Source organism: Tachypleus tridentatus, unplaced genomic scaffold (genome assembly GCF_004210375.1).
Source record: "Tachypleus tridentatus isolate NWPU-2018 unplaced genomic scaffold, ASM421037v1 Hic_cluster_1, whole genome shotgun sequence".
NCBI classification, from domain to species: Eukaryota; Metazoa; Arthropoda; class Merostomata; order Xiphosura; family Limulidae; genus Tachypleus; species Tachypleus tridentatus.
The window spans coordinates 32,822,808-32,839,712 of record NW_027467777.1 but is presented as its reverse complement, the minus strand read 5'-3'; the positions used below and the strand labels follow the sequence as shown (position 1 = coordinate 32,839,712).

The window sequence follows — 16,905 nt, the reverse complement described above, 5'->3', positions numbered from 1 at the left end:
TTTCCTTTTCTTCTCCGAGACCTTGTTGCTACGCGGGAAAAATTTGAGTTCAACACTATATCCACGGGTGACGAACCAGTAACCTCAGTAGCTGACACACCAGACACTTTTGTTCTACTTGAATACTTTACACTTTTTTCATCAGAATTAACTCTGCTAGTGTCTACATCGTTGTCCTCAGTACTGAAAGGATGTAATACAGAAATATTGTCAGTGATCTCAACTTTAGTTTTTCTTATGTTTTTTCTCTCACTCTCTGAAGCACGTTCTACTAATTTTCCTAAACTTATTGTCTTCCTCACTTCAGAGTTGTTTGAAATAAAAGATTCTGGAGAAATGTTTATTTTATTTTCTTCTACCTCTGTGGCTTTTGTTATTCTTTCTCTTTTTGCTCGAATTTTTTTGACATGTTTTGCTGTCTTAGTACAGGACACATCCTGATTACTTTCAGATACGATCATTTTAGGATCCACTGTTGTTAGAGATCCACTGCTAATTCTACTCCATTTTGATTCAGTAATTTGTAAATCAAATTCAGTGGTGGTTATACACAAAGTTTGTTCTGTCTGTTCCAAGTTTCCTTCTTTTCCTTGCTGGTTGCTTTCTTCTTGAACAACATCAGTTTTACTTTTACCACCATGTCTTTTTCCTGATCCAAGTGACGTATTGAGAGTTTCAGTGTTTGTGTCAGCAGTACGGCTGTTTTCTAGCTCCTCACCAATGTCAGTTTTACTTTTACCACCACGTCTTTTTCCTGATCGAAGTGACGTATTGAGAGTTTCAGTGCTTGTGTCAGCAGTACGGCTGTTTTCTAGCTCCTCACCAACATCAGTTTTACTTTTCCTACCATGTCTTTTTCCTGATCCAAGTGACGTATTGAGAGTTTCAGTGCTTGTGTCAGCAGTACGGCTGTTTTCTAGCTCCTCACCAACATCAGTTTTACTTTTCCTACCATGTCTTTTTCCTGATCCAAGTGACGTATTGAGATTTTCAGTGCTTGTGTCAGCAGTACGGCTGTTTTCTAGCTCCTCACCAACATCAGTTTTACTTTTCCTACCACGTCTTTTTCCTGATCCAAGTGACGTATTGAGAGTTTCAGTGTTTGTGTCAGCAGTACGGCTGTTTTCTAGCTCCTCACCAACATCAGTTTTACTTTTCCTACCACGTCTTTTTCCTGATCCAAGTGACGTATTGAGAGTTTCAGTGCTTGTGTCAGCAGTACGGCTGTTTTCTAGCTCCTCACCAACATCAGTTTTACTTTTCCTACCATGTCTTTTTCCTGATCCAAGTGACGTATTGAGAGTTTCAGTGCTTGTGTCAGCAGTACGGCTGTTTTCTAGCTCCTCACCAACATCAGTTTTACTTTTCCTACCATGTCTTTTTCCTGATCCAAGTGACGTATTGAGATTTTCAGTGCTTGTGTCAGCAGTACGGCTGTTTTCTAGCTCCTCACCAACATCAGTTTTACTTTTCCTACCACGTCTTTTTCCTGATCCAAGTGACGTATTGAGAGTTTCAGTGTTTGTGTCAGCAGTACGGCTGTTTTCTAGCTCCTCACCAACATCAGTTTTACTTTTCCTACCATGTCTTTTCCTGATCCAAGTGGCGTATTGAGAGTTTCAGTGCTTGTGTCAGCAGTACGGCTGTTTTCTAGCTCCTCACCAACATCAGTTTTACTTTTCCTACCATGTCTTTTCCTGATCCAAGTGGCGTATTGAGAGTTTCAGTGCTTGTGTCAGCAGTACGGCTGTTTTCTAGCTCCTCACCAACATCAGTTTTACTTTTCCTACCATGTCTTTTCCTGATCCAAGTGGCGTATTGAGAGTTTCAGTGCTTGTGTCAGCAGTACGGCTGTTTTCTAGCTCCTCACCAACATCAGTTTTACTTTTCCTACCATGTCTTTTCCTGATCCAAGTGGCGTATTGAGAGTTTCAGTGTTTGTGTCAGCAGTGCGGCTGTTTTCTAGCTCCTCACCAACATCAGTTTTACTTTTCCTACCATGTCTTTTCCTGATCCAAGTGACGTATTGAGAGTTTCAGTGTTTGTGTCAGCAGTACGGCTGTTTTCTAGCTCCTCACCAACATCAGTTTTACTTTTCCTACCACGCCTTTTCCTGATCCAAGTGGCGTATTGAGAGTTTCAGTGTTTGTGTCAGCAGTGCGGCTGTTTTCTAGCTCCTCACCAACATCAGTTTTACTTTTCCTACCATGTCTTTTTCCTGATCCAAGTGACGTATTGAGAGTTTCAGTGCTTGTGTCAGCAGTACGGCTGTTTTCTAGCTCCTCCCCAACATCAGTTTTACTTTTCCTATCATGTCTTTTTCCTGATCCAAGTGATGTGTTGAGAGTTTCAGTGCTTGTGTCAGCAGTACGGCTGTTTTCTAGCTCCTCCCCAACATCAGTTTTACTTTTCCTATCATGTCTTTTTCCTGATCCAAGTGATGTGTTGAGAGTTTCGGTGTTTGTGTTAGCAGTACGGCTGTTTTCTAGCTCCTCCCCAACATCAGTTTTACTTTTCCTATCATGTCTTTTTCCTGATTCAAGTGACGTATTGAGAGTTTCGGTGTTTGTGTTAGCAGTACGGCTGTTTTCTAGCTCCTCACCAATGTCAGTTTTACTTTTCCTACCACGTCTTTTTCCTGATCCAAGTGACGTATTGAGAGTTTTGGTGTTCGTGTCAGCAGTACGGCTGTTTTCTAGCTCCTCACCAATGTCAGTTTTACTTTTTCTACGTCCTGATTCAAGTGATGCGATATCTTCACTGTTGGTATAAAACATCTTTTTAAAATGTACTTCCTCGTTTTGTTTGTTTGCTTTTATACACCCACTTCGTTTACTTCTGTCACATCCTGAGAATCCACCGAGTGAATGACTTTCTTCTTCAAAGACCACGTCTTTGTGCTTACTGAGTTTTAAATTCTGTTTTCTTTTATTCCATTTCATTGATAAGTTAGAAACTTTAACATCTGTTATTACTTGATGTTTATTTTCCCCCATTATTCTTTCTTCTTGTTCATCTGAGCTCGAGTGAGGTTTTCTAATTTCCATAGTTTCATTAGTTTCTTTGCCCATATTTTCTAACAATGTACTTGAGTCATAACTCTTGGACTTCTCTTCTTTTCCCTCAACGGTTACATCTTGTCTCACAGCTTTTTCAGATATGATATTCCTCTGAATTTTAACAAAATCTGTCTTGCCCATCATTTCTTCAGCTGCTAGCATTTCCTTTGAAGTATCATTTCCCAACATTTCACTCTCAGAATAACATTTTTCAGATGTAGTGTCCTTCTTCCTAGAAAAATAAGTACAAGACTGGTCATGGACTAATGCAGACTCCCTTACCAAGTCCAGTCTTTCATTATTTAATTCATCCCTGTTTTTGTCTCTTGACAAAATATTTTCTGGGTTTGTAAAAGACTTTGACTTCAGTGGCTTGACGTCCACTTGTCCTTTATCCGTTTTCTTTAATGAAGCTAGATGACCATCAACTTGAATACAGCCATCATCATCACGAGACAAACGTGGCAAAACAACAAAACAGGGTTTATCCGTCGATTCCGTAAGCCGTGGAGGAGTCTCTGCAACAAGAGTCGTCACGTCTGTTAGTTCTTCAACGTAAGGTGGGGTCTGTGCTCTCGCCTCAAAACCATCTTCATCATCTTCGGTGTCTTTTCCAGATTTTTTCTGAGTAGCAGGACATAGAATACTTTCAGTAAATGTTTCATCTTGTTTTGATAATGAATCTTCTATTAATGAAGTACAGTTCATCAGTCTGGCCTCAAATTCCACTTCTACACCTCCACTAACAGACTGTCTAAGTCTCCGTTTCTGATCCCTAACATCAGCATTCATCTGAAAATTTACATCCGACCTATCTTCCTCCTCTGCAGGACGTGCAGACGCTTGTGGTGGTGTATCTAGTATTTCATCATCATCATCACTGTTCTCAAGAAAATCTATGCCAGAGTTAAAACTCTTATTTTTGGTGTTACCAATGTCTCTTCCATCTATTGGAAAGACAAGAGGTTTAATGTGATCAGCACCAGTTGTCAGAACTTCACCATCTTTAGTCTCTTTACAATTAATTTCTTCATCAAAAGCTTGAGTCTCCATTTCCAAGACTTCATCATTTGCACCAGAACCTTCTACGTCAGTTTCGTCATCATCATCCAGGTACATCTGAGTGGGTTCCATCATCACCTCTGTTTTACTAAAAGTTTTAACTGACTCACCCACAACAGCCATCTGAGAAGTTGTTTCTTTGTGTTCATTACCACTGTTATCTTCGTAAGGCTGAGTGGCTGCCATCATCAACTCAGTTTCATCATTATCTTTGTCAGTACTATCTACTTCGTAAGGTTGAGTGGCTGCCATCATCAACTCAGTTTCATCATTATCTTTAGCAATATTATCTACTTCATATGGCTGAGTGGCTGCCATCATTAACTCAGTTTCATCATTATCTTTGTCAGTACTATCTACTTCATACGGCTGAGTGGCTGCCATCATTAACTCAGTTTCATCATTATCTTTGTCAGTACTATCTACTTCATATGGCTGGGTTTCTGCCATCATCATGGCAATCTTGTCATTTTCATCTTCACCATCAGGCTGAAATGGCTGAGTGGTTGTTGCTATTACAGTAGTTTCATCAGTTCCTTTCCAATCATCTTCCTCTCCTGGATGCCTTCTTGTTGCTAAAACACTATCACTAGCACCAAATACCTCTGACTCGGTACGTACAACTTGCTTACAAATGTTACCAGTCAACTGAAGGTTCCCTTCTTCTCCACCATCCTTCTTCTCAGTTTCTAAAGACACACCTGTTTGGTTTTGTGGAAGTTCTCTGTGTGGTTCTTCGTTTTCTTCTTCCTGTTGGACAACACAACAGTAACAAATAACACTTTACAAAACATTTCCATATGTTAAGAAGTTACAATTTTTTTATATTGAAAATGTACTTCCAATAGATACTTCCCTAACCTCACAAGCCTTACTGTTCCTGTTTGGTTCTGCCCTCTATATGTGAACTTTTTATTATGCATGTCACGAGCCTTCTGCACCCCTCCACTCGTCTCTCTTGTAAATCATCCTATGTTGCTTCTCCACCAATAGGAGCACAGTACACTCATGATTGTGCAATTTACTCTAGGTGTCTCTACTGAACTATCACTTTGAAATCTGGTAGATGATAGAAGCAACAGAAGTGAGTGGGGAAGATGTGCAAGTGGAGGGAAGTACTTATCAGTACTTAGGAAAATTATAAAACTTGTCATATTGTACTTTCCTTCTCTCACAAGATTAGCTGGATTAGGAGGATGGACAAAGAGAGTAAAAGAACCATTTCTGATCCAGGAAAACTCTGTCCATTTGTGTAATGTGAAAAAAAAATCAGGGCAGAAAATGAGAGGAGCACATCCACATGGGAGAGAATGAGGTGGGAAAGTGGTCCTAACCAAAGAAAGATACAGTAATTCAAACCCAATCATTGGTGACAAAGGGAGAGTGAAACTCCCACTAGGCCAAAATTTACCAGATAGTTACCAGTATTATTAGCAATATATCACCCATTTTTGAGAAAAACAACAAACTTTGGCACTGTGAGAAGAAGGGACAGGTAAGGGCTGAATATGCGAAGGACAGGAATCCAGAATCGGCACCACACCCGGCTCTGACTCAGATAAACAAGTTACCATATGTGAAAGGGTAGGTTGTCGCTGGACAGGTGCCATCAAAAACTCCAAGGACTTTAACACCATATCAGAAATGAAATGTTTTAAAAACAGAGCCATATGCAAATCCCAGAGATAAGGAGTAGATAAACGGGTTTGGAGATAAGATGGCATCATGACCTAAAAAGTCACAACAACACATATGCCACATTTACAAAGCCAGAGCCAAAGAAGATAAATGAACCAACATGGAAGGAAGGAGGCAGAGGATGTTCCTTGAAACTCCTTCAGGATTTCCATGAAGTACCCCAGGCAGGAGAAGAGCTGTGTAAAGATACTGCAAGAGAGTCAGGAGAGTAAGACGAATCAGGAAACACTGGGCATGGATGAGACAAACTAGAGGTTTGGGGTCTGTTCCCCAAAAAGGTAAAACTAAACCCAAGGAATAGTCAATCCAATGATATTAAAAGGCAAACTGACCCAAAGACTATGAAGAACAAGGCATATTATCATCATCACTCAACCGAGAGGAGAATTGTTCTGTATGAACCCAAATGTCAAGAGATGGAGAAAAACCAATGCAATAATGAAGATCTCGGGTCATAAGACATAGTAGCAAATGGCAAAACATTACGTGCATGAGAAAAAAGTACAAAAAATCACGAAAGGCCAAACAGAATCTTCAGGTAAGTTATGGAAAGACAGTAAATTCAGGATGTGGAAACATGAATTAAAATCCTAGTCTGTTTGTCCTGGTTCTAGAAGTTCAGGAGAAAGTGCAGAAAGTTTTGAAGATAGAAGATGACCCATATAATCTACCTGCAAACAAACATAGGTAAATATCCTGACAGGTTACCAGCACCTGAATACTGTGGTAAAGCACCAGTCAAACATGAGACACCCAAAGTGGCGACATTAATTTTGGAATTAATGTTGCATCAGTGAACAGAAGAAAAAAAACGTGCGACTAGAATAATAGTAGTGGAATCTGAATACTTTAACAGAAATGAAGTTAAATTATAGAAAGATATCAATGTGCAGCAGCTTCTTGTTCTTGTTCATAGAGGAAGCCACGTGCATCATGGGAGTGTACTATTCTCCTATTGGTGAAGAAGAGATGCACACTGATTTGATTCCAATAGGGGGGGGGGGGGCTGCAGAAGGCTTGTGGCATGCTTAATAACAAAAGTTTGTACATAAAGGGAAGAAAGAAAATGAGAGTAGTTGATCCTACAAGCAGAGGGAAGGATTGCACTGGAATAATAAGAAAAATTCCTCATTCCTAAACCACTGAGGAACTGAAACGTCTGTAAAAATGCTTTGCAATCAATACTATGACACCTCAGTAAACTTTAAAGACACAGTGAACAAATTATTAGGTCACCAGTTGTCTCTGCAATAGATCTTATTCTTTAGGAATACTTATATGTTTTGCATTCCTCATATCTACATACAAACACCACCTTCATTACATGTAGTTCTTGTTAAAAATAGATTACAGATCAATAATTACCTTGCATGAAATTTATAATATTCCTAAAAAACTCTATCAACATAAATTATGCATTTTAAAATTTGAGTTTCCCATACGCAGAACAACAGAAAAAAAAAAAAGACTTCAGACATGAAACATTTACAAATAAAAGTTTGCACCCTGAATAGATAAATGAATCCAGCAGACATACAATGGACTAGTAAATGTTATTACTGACCTTCTGCAGTGGTAACATTGACTCGGACTCTGTGTCAGAACTTGAATCCTTGTGAATGTAATGCTGTAAGAAAGAAAAAACTTAACACCTTATTAAATGTCATAGTTCAGCCTAACTTCTGTATGGTTTTACATTCACAACAGAACTGACATCTCCCTTGGGGGTTAAATACCTAATACATTATAGAAACTAGTGATTATAATTTGTATCATCCAATTAAGGTTAGCAGTACATACAATTAATAAACTCAGAGTGACTTTTTATGACTTTAACCATTGGTCTTGAACTGAAAACAAAACAATTTTGACGATATATGTTTCCTCTAAAACATATAAAACAACACAGTTTGAGCGTTGTTTTTTAAAGGTCACGTAACAGATCAAACAAAGAGTAGCATATTGTGATGACAATAATAAAGTACCTCAATAGTCATATGAATGAAAATTTGATTTTTTTTACAAATAAAAAGTACTAATAAAAGAAACCATTTTAAATTAAGCATCAAATGTATTATTCAACAAAGAACTTATACCAGAGGTTCGCTCCAACAGAAATTTGCACGGATATTTCCAAACAAAAGTTTTTCGTTTGTTTCCAAGTTGTACCTAACATGTGGCTTCAGGAACAGCTGTGTAAAATCATAAATTACTTTACATATTTGAGTAAATGAATTTTAATTAAATAAACACACCTCATAAAGACAAATTTACAACAGTCACATATACAGACAAGTAGATTCCCACAGTTTTCACTGTCTTTGTTACTAGTATTAATTATGCTGGACAACCAATTAACCATCAGGCTCGTCAACTGTTCTCACAAGACTTGGACGGTTTAAACGGTCAGATAATTATTTTTGTGGTATTAACCGATTTAATAGTAACTTTGGTTCATTAGATTATTTTAAGTTATACCCGTTAACGTAACCAATGTCCATGTTAAATCAGTCATGGATTAATAATAAAGGTAATTAGGTAAAGTAGTCCATAAGCTCCAAGTAAGTCCAGGTAATTTTATTTTCATAATTAGATAATAATTACTAAATAGAATAAAACGTTTTAGTAATTAATATTTAAAAACACTAACAAGTATCTAGTTATTAAAAACTAAAACCATTAATTAATTATTAGACACTGGTGATTATCCAAACTCAGATAATAATTATCAAACAACTACCACAACTTTATTACACACATTTCTACTTCTATTGACCCACAAAACCCCTACCATAATTTACCAATATAACTACTGAGGGTCAAATTTAGAAACTCACAGGTTAATATATGTAACCAAATCACTGTGCAAATAGAAAGTTGTTGTTTTCATTACTTTAAGTAATGTTATTTCAGAAAGAAAAAAAAACAAATATTAGAAAACAACTGGATCGATTTTGTAGAAAGTATCACATTGTAGCTTTCTGAATAATGTCAGAAAAACAGGCTAGAAACTGGACTACAGTGTAATGTTAGAAAACTGGAATACATGCAGTTTCATGTTACAAAACAGGCTACAAACTGGACTACAGTGTAATGTTAGAAAACTGGAATACATACAGTTTCATGTTACAAAACAGGCTAGAAACTGGACTACAGTGTAATGTTAGAAAACTGGAATACATGCAGTTTCATGTTACAAAACAGGCTAGAAACTGGACTACAGTGTAATGTTAGAAAACTGGAATACACACAGTTTCATGCTAGAAAACTGGAATACATACAGTTCATGTTACAAAACAGGCTAGAAACTGGACTACAGTGTAATGTTAGAAAACTGGAATACATACAGTTCGTGTTACAAAACAGGCTAGAAACTGGACTACAGTGTAATATTAGAAAACTGGAAAACACACAGTTTCATGTTACAAAACTGGAATACATACAGTTTCATGTTACAAAACAGGCTAGAAACTGGACTACAGTGTAATGTTAGAAAACTGGAATACACACAGTTTCATGTTAGAAAACTGGAATACATACAGTTCATGTTACAAAACTGGAATACATACAGTTCATGTTACAAAACAGGCTAGAAACTGGACTACAGTGTAATGTTAGAAAACTGGAATACACACAGTTTCATGTTAGAAAACTGGAATACATACAGTTCATGTTACAAAACTGGAATACATACAGTTCATGTTACAAAACAGGCTAGAAACTGGACTACAGTGTAATGTTAGAAAACTGGAATACATACAGTTTCATGTTACAAAACAGGCTAGAAACTGGACTACAGTGTAATGTTAGAAAACTGAAATACATACAGTTTCATGTTACAAAACAGGCTAGAAACTGGACTACAGTGTAATGTTAGAAAACTGGACTACAGTGTAATGTTAGAAAACTGGAATACAGTGTAATGTTAGAAAACTGGAATACAGTGCAAGTTTAGAAACTGGACTACAGTGTAATGTTAGAAACTGGAATACAGTGTAATGTTAGAAACTGGACTACAGTGTAATGTTAGAAAACTGGAATACATGCAGTTTCATGTTACAAGACAGGCTAGAAACTGGACTACAGTGTAATGTTAGAAAACTGGAATACATAGTGTTTCATGTTACAAAACAGGCTAGAAACTGGACTACAGTGTAATGTTAGAAAACTGGACTACAGTGTAATGTTAGAAAACTGGACTACAGTGTAATGTTAGAAAACTGGAATACAGTGCAATGTTAGAAACTGGACTACAGTGTAATGTTAGAAACTGGAATACAGTGCAATGTTAGAAACTGGACTACAGTGTAATGTTAGAAAACTGGAATACAGTGTAATGTTAGAAAACTGGAATACATAGAGTTTCATGTTAAAAAACAGGCTAGAAACTGGACTACAGTGTAATGTTAGAAAACTGGAATACATACAGTTTCATGTTACAAGACAGGCTAGAAACTGGACTACAGTGTAATGTTAGAAAACTGGAATACATAGTGTTTCATGTTACAAAACAGGCTAGAAACTGGACTACAGTGTAATGTTAGAAAACTGGACTACAGTGTAATGTTAGAAAACTGGACTACAGTGTAATGTTAGAAAACTGGAATACAGTGTAATGTTAGAAAACTGGAATACAGTGCAATGTTAGAAACTGGACTACAGTGTAATGTTAGAAACTGGAATACAGTGCAATGTTAGAAACTGGACTACAGTGTAATGTTAGAAAACTGGAATACAGTGTAATGTTAGAAAACTGGAATACATAGAGTTTCATGTTACAAAACAGGCTAGAAACTGGACTACAGTGTAATGTTAGAAAACTAGAATACATACAGTTTCATGTTACAAAACGGGCTAGAAACTGGACTACAGTGTAATGTTAGAAACCTGGAATACAGTTGTTATTAAGGTTATTCAAGAACTATTAATTACTGACATAATTATCCATAGAAACTATTTTACATCCATGACAATACAAATATACATGAGTCTGACAATAACAGCCTACCTTTCCTTTCCTTGTTTTATTCAGACTTCCCAGATCACATATTAGAGCTGAGAAGTTGTGGATTTCAACCAGAGCATGTTGTTTTGATAATGCCTAAGCATGTAAAACAAATATGTCCATATAAATACACAGTAGCTGCTTACAAGTATATCAAATCTTTAAAATCACTGTTTTCAACAACTGTCATGAAGAGTTACTCCTTATCTATATCAGGCAGTGTGCTGAAAGTACACAAATCAATATAGTGTATAATGAATACACTGACTGTTCCAATGTCAGACACACAGAGAAAACAAAGTGTGATTCATTTCCACTTGTCCCAAATTACAAAATTCGTATTTTGATAATCCCTCTAGTATTACTCGTGGAATCATGGTATTAACACAATTCATTGTTAACACCAACAGAGCAATGTATCACTGACATTCATAACTGTCTTTTAAGTATGAACAACCCCTTTCTCTCCTGTCGTAACACTCTAAAATAGGCATACAAGTAATTAAAAGTGAATCTTTAATACCTATGTATCTGATTGTTCCATTAGTAAAAGTAAATGTATTTGTTAGAAAATATTTTGTAACTCCCCACACACACCGTAATCTACACTGGCACTGTCACACACTGTAACCTACACTGGCACTGTCACACACTGTAATCTACACTGGCACTGTCTCATACAGAAATTTAATTAAGAGAGCAGCTATTTAACTGGGGGGGGGACCCCAACATGTTTTTCCAAAACAGATATGCTATAGCAGAGGGTGGAACTATAAGTTTATTCTAAACCGTCAACAGAGAATGAGTTTGGCATTGTCTCTTAGGTTGTCCTTCTGTCACTCTTAGACAGGCTCGACTGGCACTTCACGCAAGTGCCACTAAAAGTCCTTCATGTATAACCTATAGAATAGCTGTTTTACAAACATCTTTAACCTTGGAATTAAAAGAGAAAACTGTGATGGGTATAAGTCAAAGCCTGGGTATCACATGTCTTCAAAGAACTTAGATAGAAAATATATACACATATCTGACTTTAACTTCCTTTTACAACTATGATGTGTAGAAATAAAACAATTCTTAAAGTTAATACAAAAAATACATTTACAACAATAACATACAGATTATACAGAAGTTTATTTTCTAGTACAGATAACACGTCCTTTATCTCACCTTGTTTCTTAAACAAACATCAGCTTTGTCATCTCTGCCTATAATATTTTCTCCTAAAATAAGAATGAAAAGTTGATGTAATATACAAACATCTGTTAAAAGTTTTACCTCATGAAATATCATTGAACAAAGAAGATGGTATGAATTTTATTTTACCTCTCAACCGAAGATGGATAACATTGGATAGAGGAAGGATTTTCATAATTTCTAAAGGCCAAATATAACTAAAGTCACCACTAGATGGAACTACTAAATACTCCTATATTTTATGTTGTAACAACTACAAAGAAATAATCATATAGTCTTTTCTTTCTTTCCTGCCAAAAGTTACAAACCACAAGATTATGCTGGTCAAACAAGAGATCACATACAAGTTATAAGAGTTGGGGGATTAACTTGATATAATTAAGTTGTCATGTTTTATTAACTTAAACAACTAAGTAACTTAAAATATTTCCACTATGATTTATCATTCTAATTCAATTAATATAAGGATCTTCAACATTATCAATGAGTGTCATGCCTGAAGAAAGTAACAAACTTTCTGATTCTGACTACATTTAGTCATCCTCGTATCTCCTGTGAAATAACCGATGAGTTGAATACAACTGGACAATTAATAAAGTACCCAAACCCCCATTAACCATAACACAAAAATTAAATTTTAAAATAAAAGTATTCACATCAGATGATACTAAATATTTTATAAATTAAGACTTCAAACACACTGTAGAAGTTACTTTAGTTTCTTACTTCTATAAAAGTATTCACATCAGATGATACTAAATATTTTATAAATTAAGACTTCAGTCACACTGTAGAAGTTACTTTAGTTTCTTACTTCTAAGAGTAACAAAAAAACAACACTTTTTCTACCATTATTTTTAAGTATAAACATTACTTGATGCTAATTGTATATTACTAAATAGAAAGAACATTGTAAACATGGATGTTTGGTAGGTGACGTTCAGCTGTGTCTTCTGAGTTTACCTATTGGTCAAGCTAGGTTACTTCATGACCTGATCACACGCACACACACTCTTGAAACTGGGTCTCTTTATGACCTGATCACACACACACACTTTTGTAAATGGGTCACTTATAACCTAATCACACATACACACTCATGTAACTGGGTCACTTTATAACCTAACCACACACAGTCTTGTACCTGGGTCACTTCATAATCTCATCTCACACACATACTTGTAACTGGGTCGCTTTGTAACCTAACCACACACAGTCTTGTACCTGGGTCACTTCATAATCTCATCTCACACACATACTTGTAACTGGGTCACTTTGTAACCTAACCACACACACTCGTGTAACTGGGTCACATTATGACCTGATCACACACACTCGTGTAACTGGGTCACTTTATGACCTGATCACACACACTCATGTAACTGGGTCACTTTGTAATCTGATCACATACACACACACACTCGTGTATCTGGGTCACTTCATAACCTGATCACATACACACTCGTGTAACTGGGTCACTTTGTAATCTGATCACATACACACACACACTCGTGTATCTGGGTCACTTCGTAATCTGATCACATACACACTCATGTCACTGGGTCACATTATGACCTGATCACATACACACACACCCTCGTGTATCTGGGTCACTTCATAACCTGATCACATACACACTCGTGTAACTGGGTCACTTTGTAATCTGATCACATAATTTTATTAATTCGTATATTGTTAAACATTTTCTACTTATGTTTATTTTCTAAGTCGTTTCTTATCATATTTTGTTCTTTTTTATTTTACCACATGAAATCTAGTATATTAGATTTTTATCAACCAATGCCAAATCCAATAAAATATTAAAATTCACTCCAGTTGCAGAACACAAATACACAAGACTTCATCGTCTACAATATTACATAAGTAACCTAGTCATATTTAAACTATGATGTATAAAACTACATCAACTCTAGTGGATAATACAGCCAAGTACAACATCAATACCTTCAAACAAGGGCATTTTCAAAGATGTATCAACCCCCGGCTGTTCTGGAAACAACAGGTATGCAACCTAGTAATAAAATAAAACTTATATGAAATAGAATATTTCATTCAATTCTTATTGTCTCAGTTTTTATAAAAAAATAATAAAAATGGTAGAAAAATAACTTTAAATTAGTAAAACTGTTCACAAACACACATTAATCCATAACTGTGCACCTAAGCCCCAGCTAAGCAAATCATAATTTGAAAATACAAATAACCCAATTTACAAGTTACTTAATAAAAGTAAGTTATAAACTTAGAACTTTCATTAACTCTGTATGGTAAAATATTTGTTTTAAGCAAACATCATGTAAACATTACCAAAAAGTTACTGTTGTATGGTTGTCTACAATACTGTTGCTATATCATATCTTTGTGAAAAGTTTAATTTCTGTTAGTTTTATAATTACACACTAATGTTCTAATTCTGAGCATTGTGGTAAATCACGAGGACTACAGTGTCGTTGTTTAATAACTTTTGTTGTTTTATGTCTGACTAATCATGATGACGACAGTGTCGTTGTTTGGTAACTTTTGTTGTTGTATGTCTGACTAATCATGATGACGACAGTGTCGTTGTTTGGTAACTTTTGTTGTTGTTTGTCTGACTAATCATGATGACGACAGTGTCGTTGTTTGGTAACTTTTGTTGTTGTATGTCTGACTAATCATGATGATGACAGTGTCGTTGTTTCGTAACTTTTGTTGTTGTATGTCTGACTAATCATGATGATGACAGTGTCGTTGTTTCGTAACTTTTGTTGTTGTATGTCTGACTAATCATGATGATGACAGTGTCGTTGTTTCGTAACTTTTGTTGTTGTAAGCTTGACCAATCATGACGACAGTGTCGTTGTTTGGTAACTTTTGTTGTTGTACGTCTGACTAATCATGATGACGACAGTGTCATTGTTTGGTAACTTTTGTTGTTGTACGTCTGACTAATCATGATGAGGACAGTGTCGTTGTTTGGTAACTTTTGTTGTTTTACGTCTGACTAATCATGAAGACGACAGTGTCGTTGTTTGGTAACTTTTGTTGTCGTATGTCTGACTAATCATGATGACGACAGTGTCGTTGTTTGGTAACTTTTGTTGTTGTATGTCTGACTAATCATGATGATGACAGTGTCGTTGTTTGGTAACTTTTGTTGTTGCACGTCTGACTAATCATGATGACAGTGTTGTTGTTTGGTAACTTTTGTTGTTGCACATCTGACTAATCATGATGATGACAGTGTCATTGTTTGGTAACTTTTGTTGTTGCATGTCTGACTAATCATGATAACCAAATATAATATTTAGTAAATTACCTGATTTTGTTTTTATGTTTACTTTTAAATGTGAATTTATTAAATATTAAAATACATATAAAATTAAACTTTCATAACTTCATCTGAGACAAAAGCTAATTATATAATGTCCCTACAGATAGTCTTTACTGACAGAAACTGAACAAGTCACCATAAACATCTTCCTCTGTAGTTTGAAAAACTTTAATATGGCAAATCTTTTGTCACTGATGAAATATCCCAAAACATTTTAGAAAATTAATTTTTAAAAAAAATGTACCTTTTATTTCATTTAAGTTCTGGGATGATTATTTTTGTTTGAAAGATTACTAAAACTACTCTTTTTAATGTCTATTTTCAGTATTTTAAGAACAATATATTCAAGGCTGTTAATAACAAATCGTAGCTTGAATCTGCATTTTACAAAGTGAAAACAAATCAATTTTAGTTTGCATGGTTTATTTGTTATGATACCAGCTTGTCAGAACTAGTTGATAAAAACGTTTTACTTCCTAAGATAAGAAATACTCCCTACAATAAAATGTCTTACAAAATTTGGATAAGGTAGATAGATTTTCACGATGAAGTTTAAAGCATCTTCAAAATGACAACAAACTGACTTCTTCTTTAAGCATTAAAAACAAACAGAAAATTAATAAAAACACGAGAAATACAGTTATTTGTTGTATTATATGTTGAAGTATTTTCGGCAGTTTTATTTGTATAAGTACTTTATATGAATAATGTACCATTATATGTTTATGATTTAAGAAAATTCTTATTAATTGTATTCCTTTATAATTTTACATTTCAATGCTAAAGCATTAAAAAACAGGCTGTCAATGTGTTTTCTCAATATTTGAACAATTATACAGGTTTTAAAAGTTTACTGGGAGGCCCGCAAATATACATGCTACAATTTTAAATTAAATACAGAAGTCATTTATATTACGAGTCGCCTTTTTGTTTTCGGGAATAATGAAGTAATCTTTCGATTATTACATACTGGCATCATTTTATGAATAACGGTAAGCTATGCTATTTTGATGTTTATTACGTTAAGTCACAACAAAAACTACAAAATAATTTGACGAAGAAACTCAATATAACATCATTTATGTATTAAAAACCCACCAACCTGCTGTTTTTCTTCTTCATTTTTATCTTCATCATCAGAAAATTCTAAATCAATTGCTTGAGTTTGGTCAAGATCCATTTTATATTAGGCCTAACATCAAATTCACAGCTAACGTATAAACATTAATCGGTAAACGTAAAAGGTGACATTACTTTATTTTTCTCTACAAGTGGGATTTTCTCGTCATCACTGAATATTAGTTTATTCCATATGGACTTTTCTAATTGTTTATACTTTTTAACAACACTATTTTAGCAGTACTTCAGTGTCAGTATTTTAATTTTTTTCTTTTAGTAAAACATGGTATTGTTTCGAGTTTTAACTGCAACAATAATCAGAGTAACAGTATTTCTGTACGATTTCGTTTAGTTCAACAGAAGTTTAAAATATTAAAAAAAAATTCCAATCAGCAAAAGAAATTAACTATTTGTTTCATATGATTCTACTT

The 16,905-nt window shown here is 35.2% G+C and overlaps 1 protein-coding gene across 1 annotated transcript; it reads right to left on the bottom strand.

The window, feature by feature from the left end:
* Nucleotides 1-385: 385 nt before the first annotated feature.
* LOC143241651 (uncharacterized) lies at nucleotides 386-16,735 on the bottom strand. The gene is made up of 7 exons (XM_076484852.1): nucleotides 16,458-16,735; nucleotides 13,987-14,053; nucleotides 11,995-12,047; nucleotides 10,828-10,920; nucleotides 7,916-8,011; nucleotides 7,384-7,446; nucleotides 386-4,871 (listed from the first exon to the last, which is right to left on the bottom strand). The coding sequence occupies exons 1-7, from the start codon at nucleotides 16,533-16,535 to the stop codon at nucleotides 2,067-2,069; spliced, it is 3,255 nt and encodes a 1,084-aa protein (XP_076340967.1). The 5' UTR covers nucleotides 16,536-16,735; the 3' UTR covers nucleotides 386-2,066.
* Between the last annotated feature and the right edge of the window lie 170 nt (nucleotides 16,736-16,905).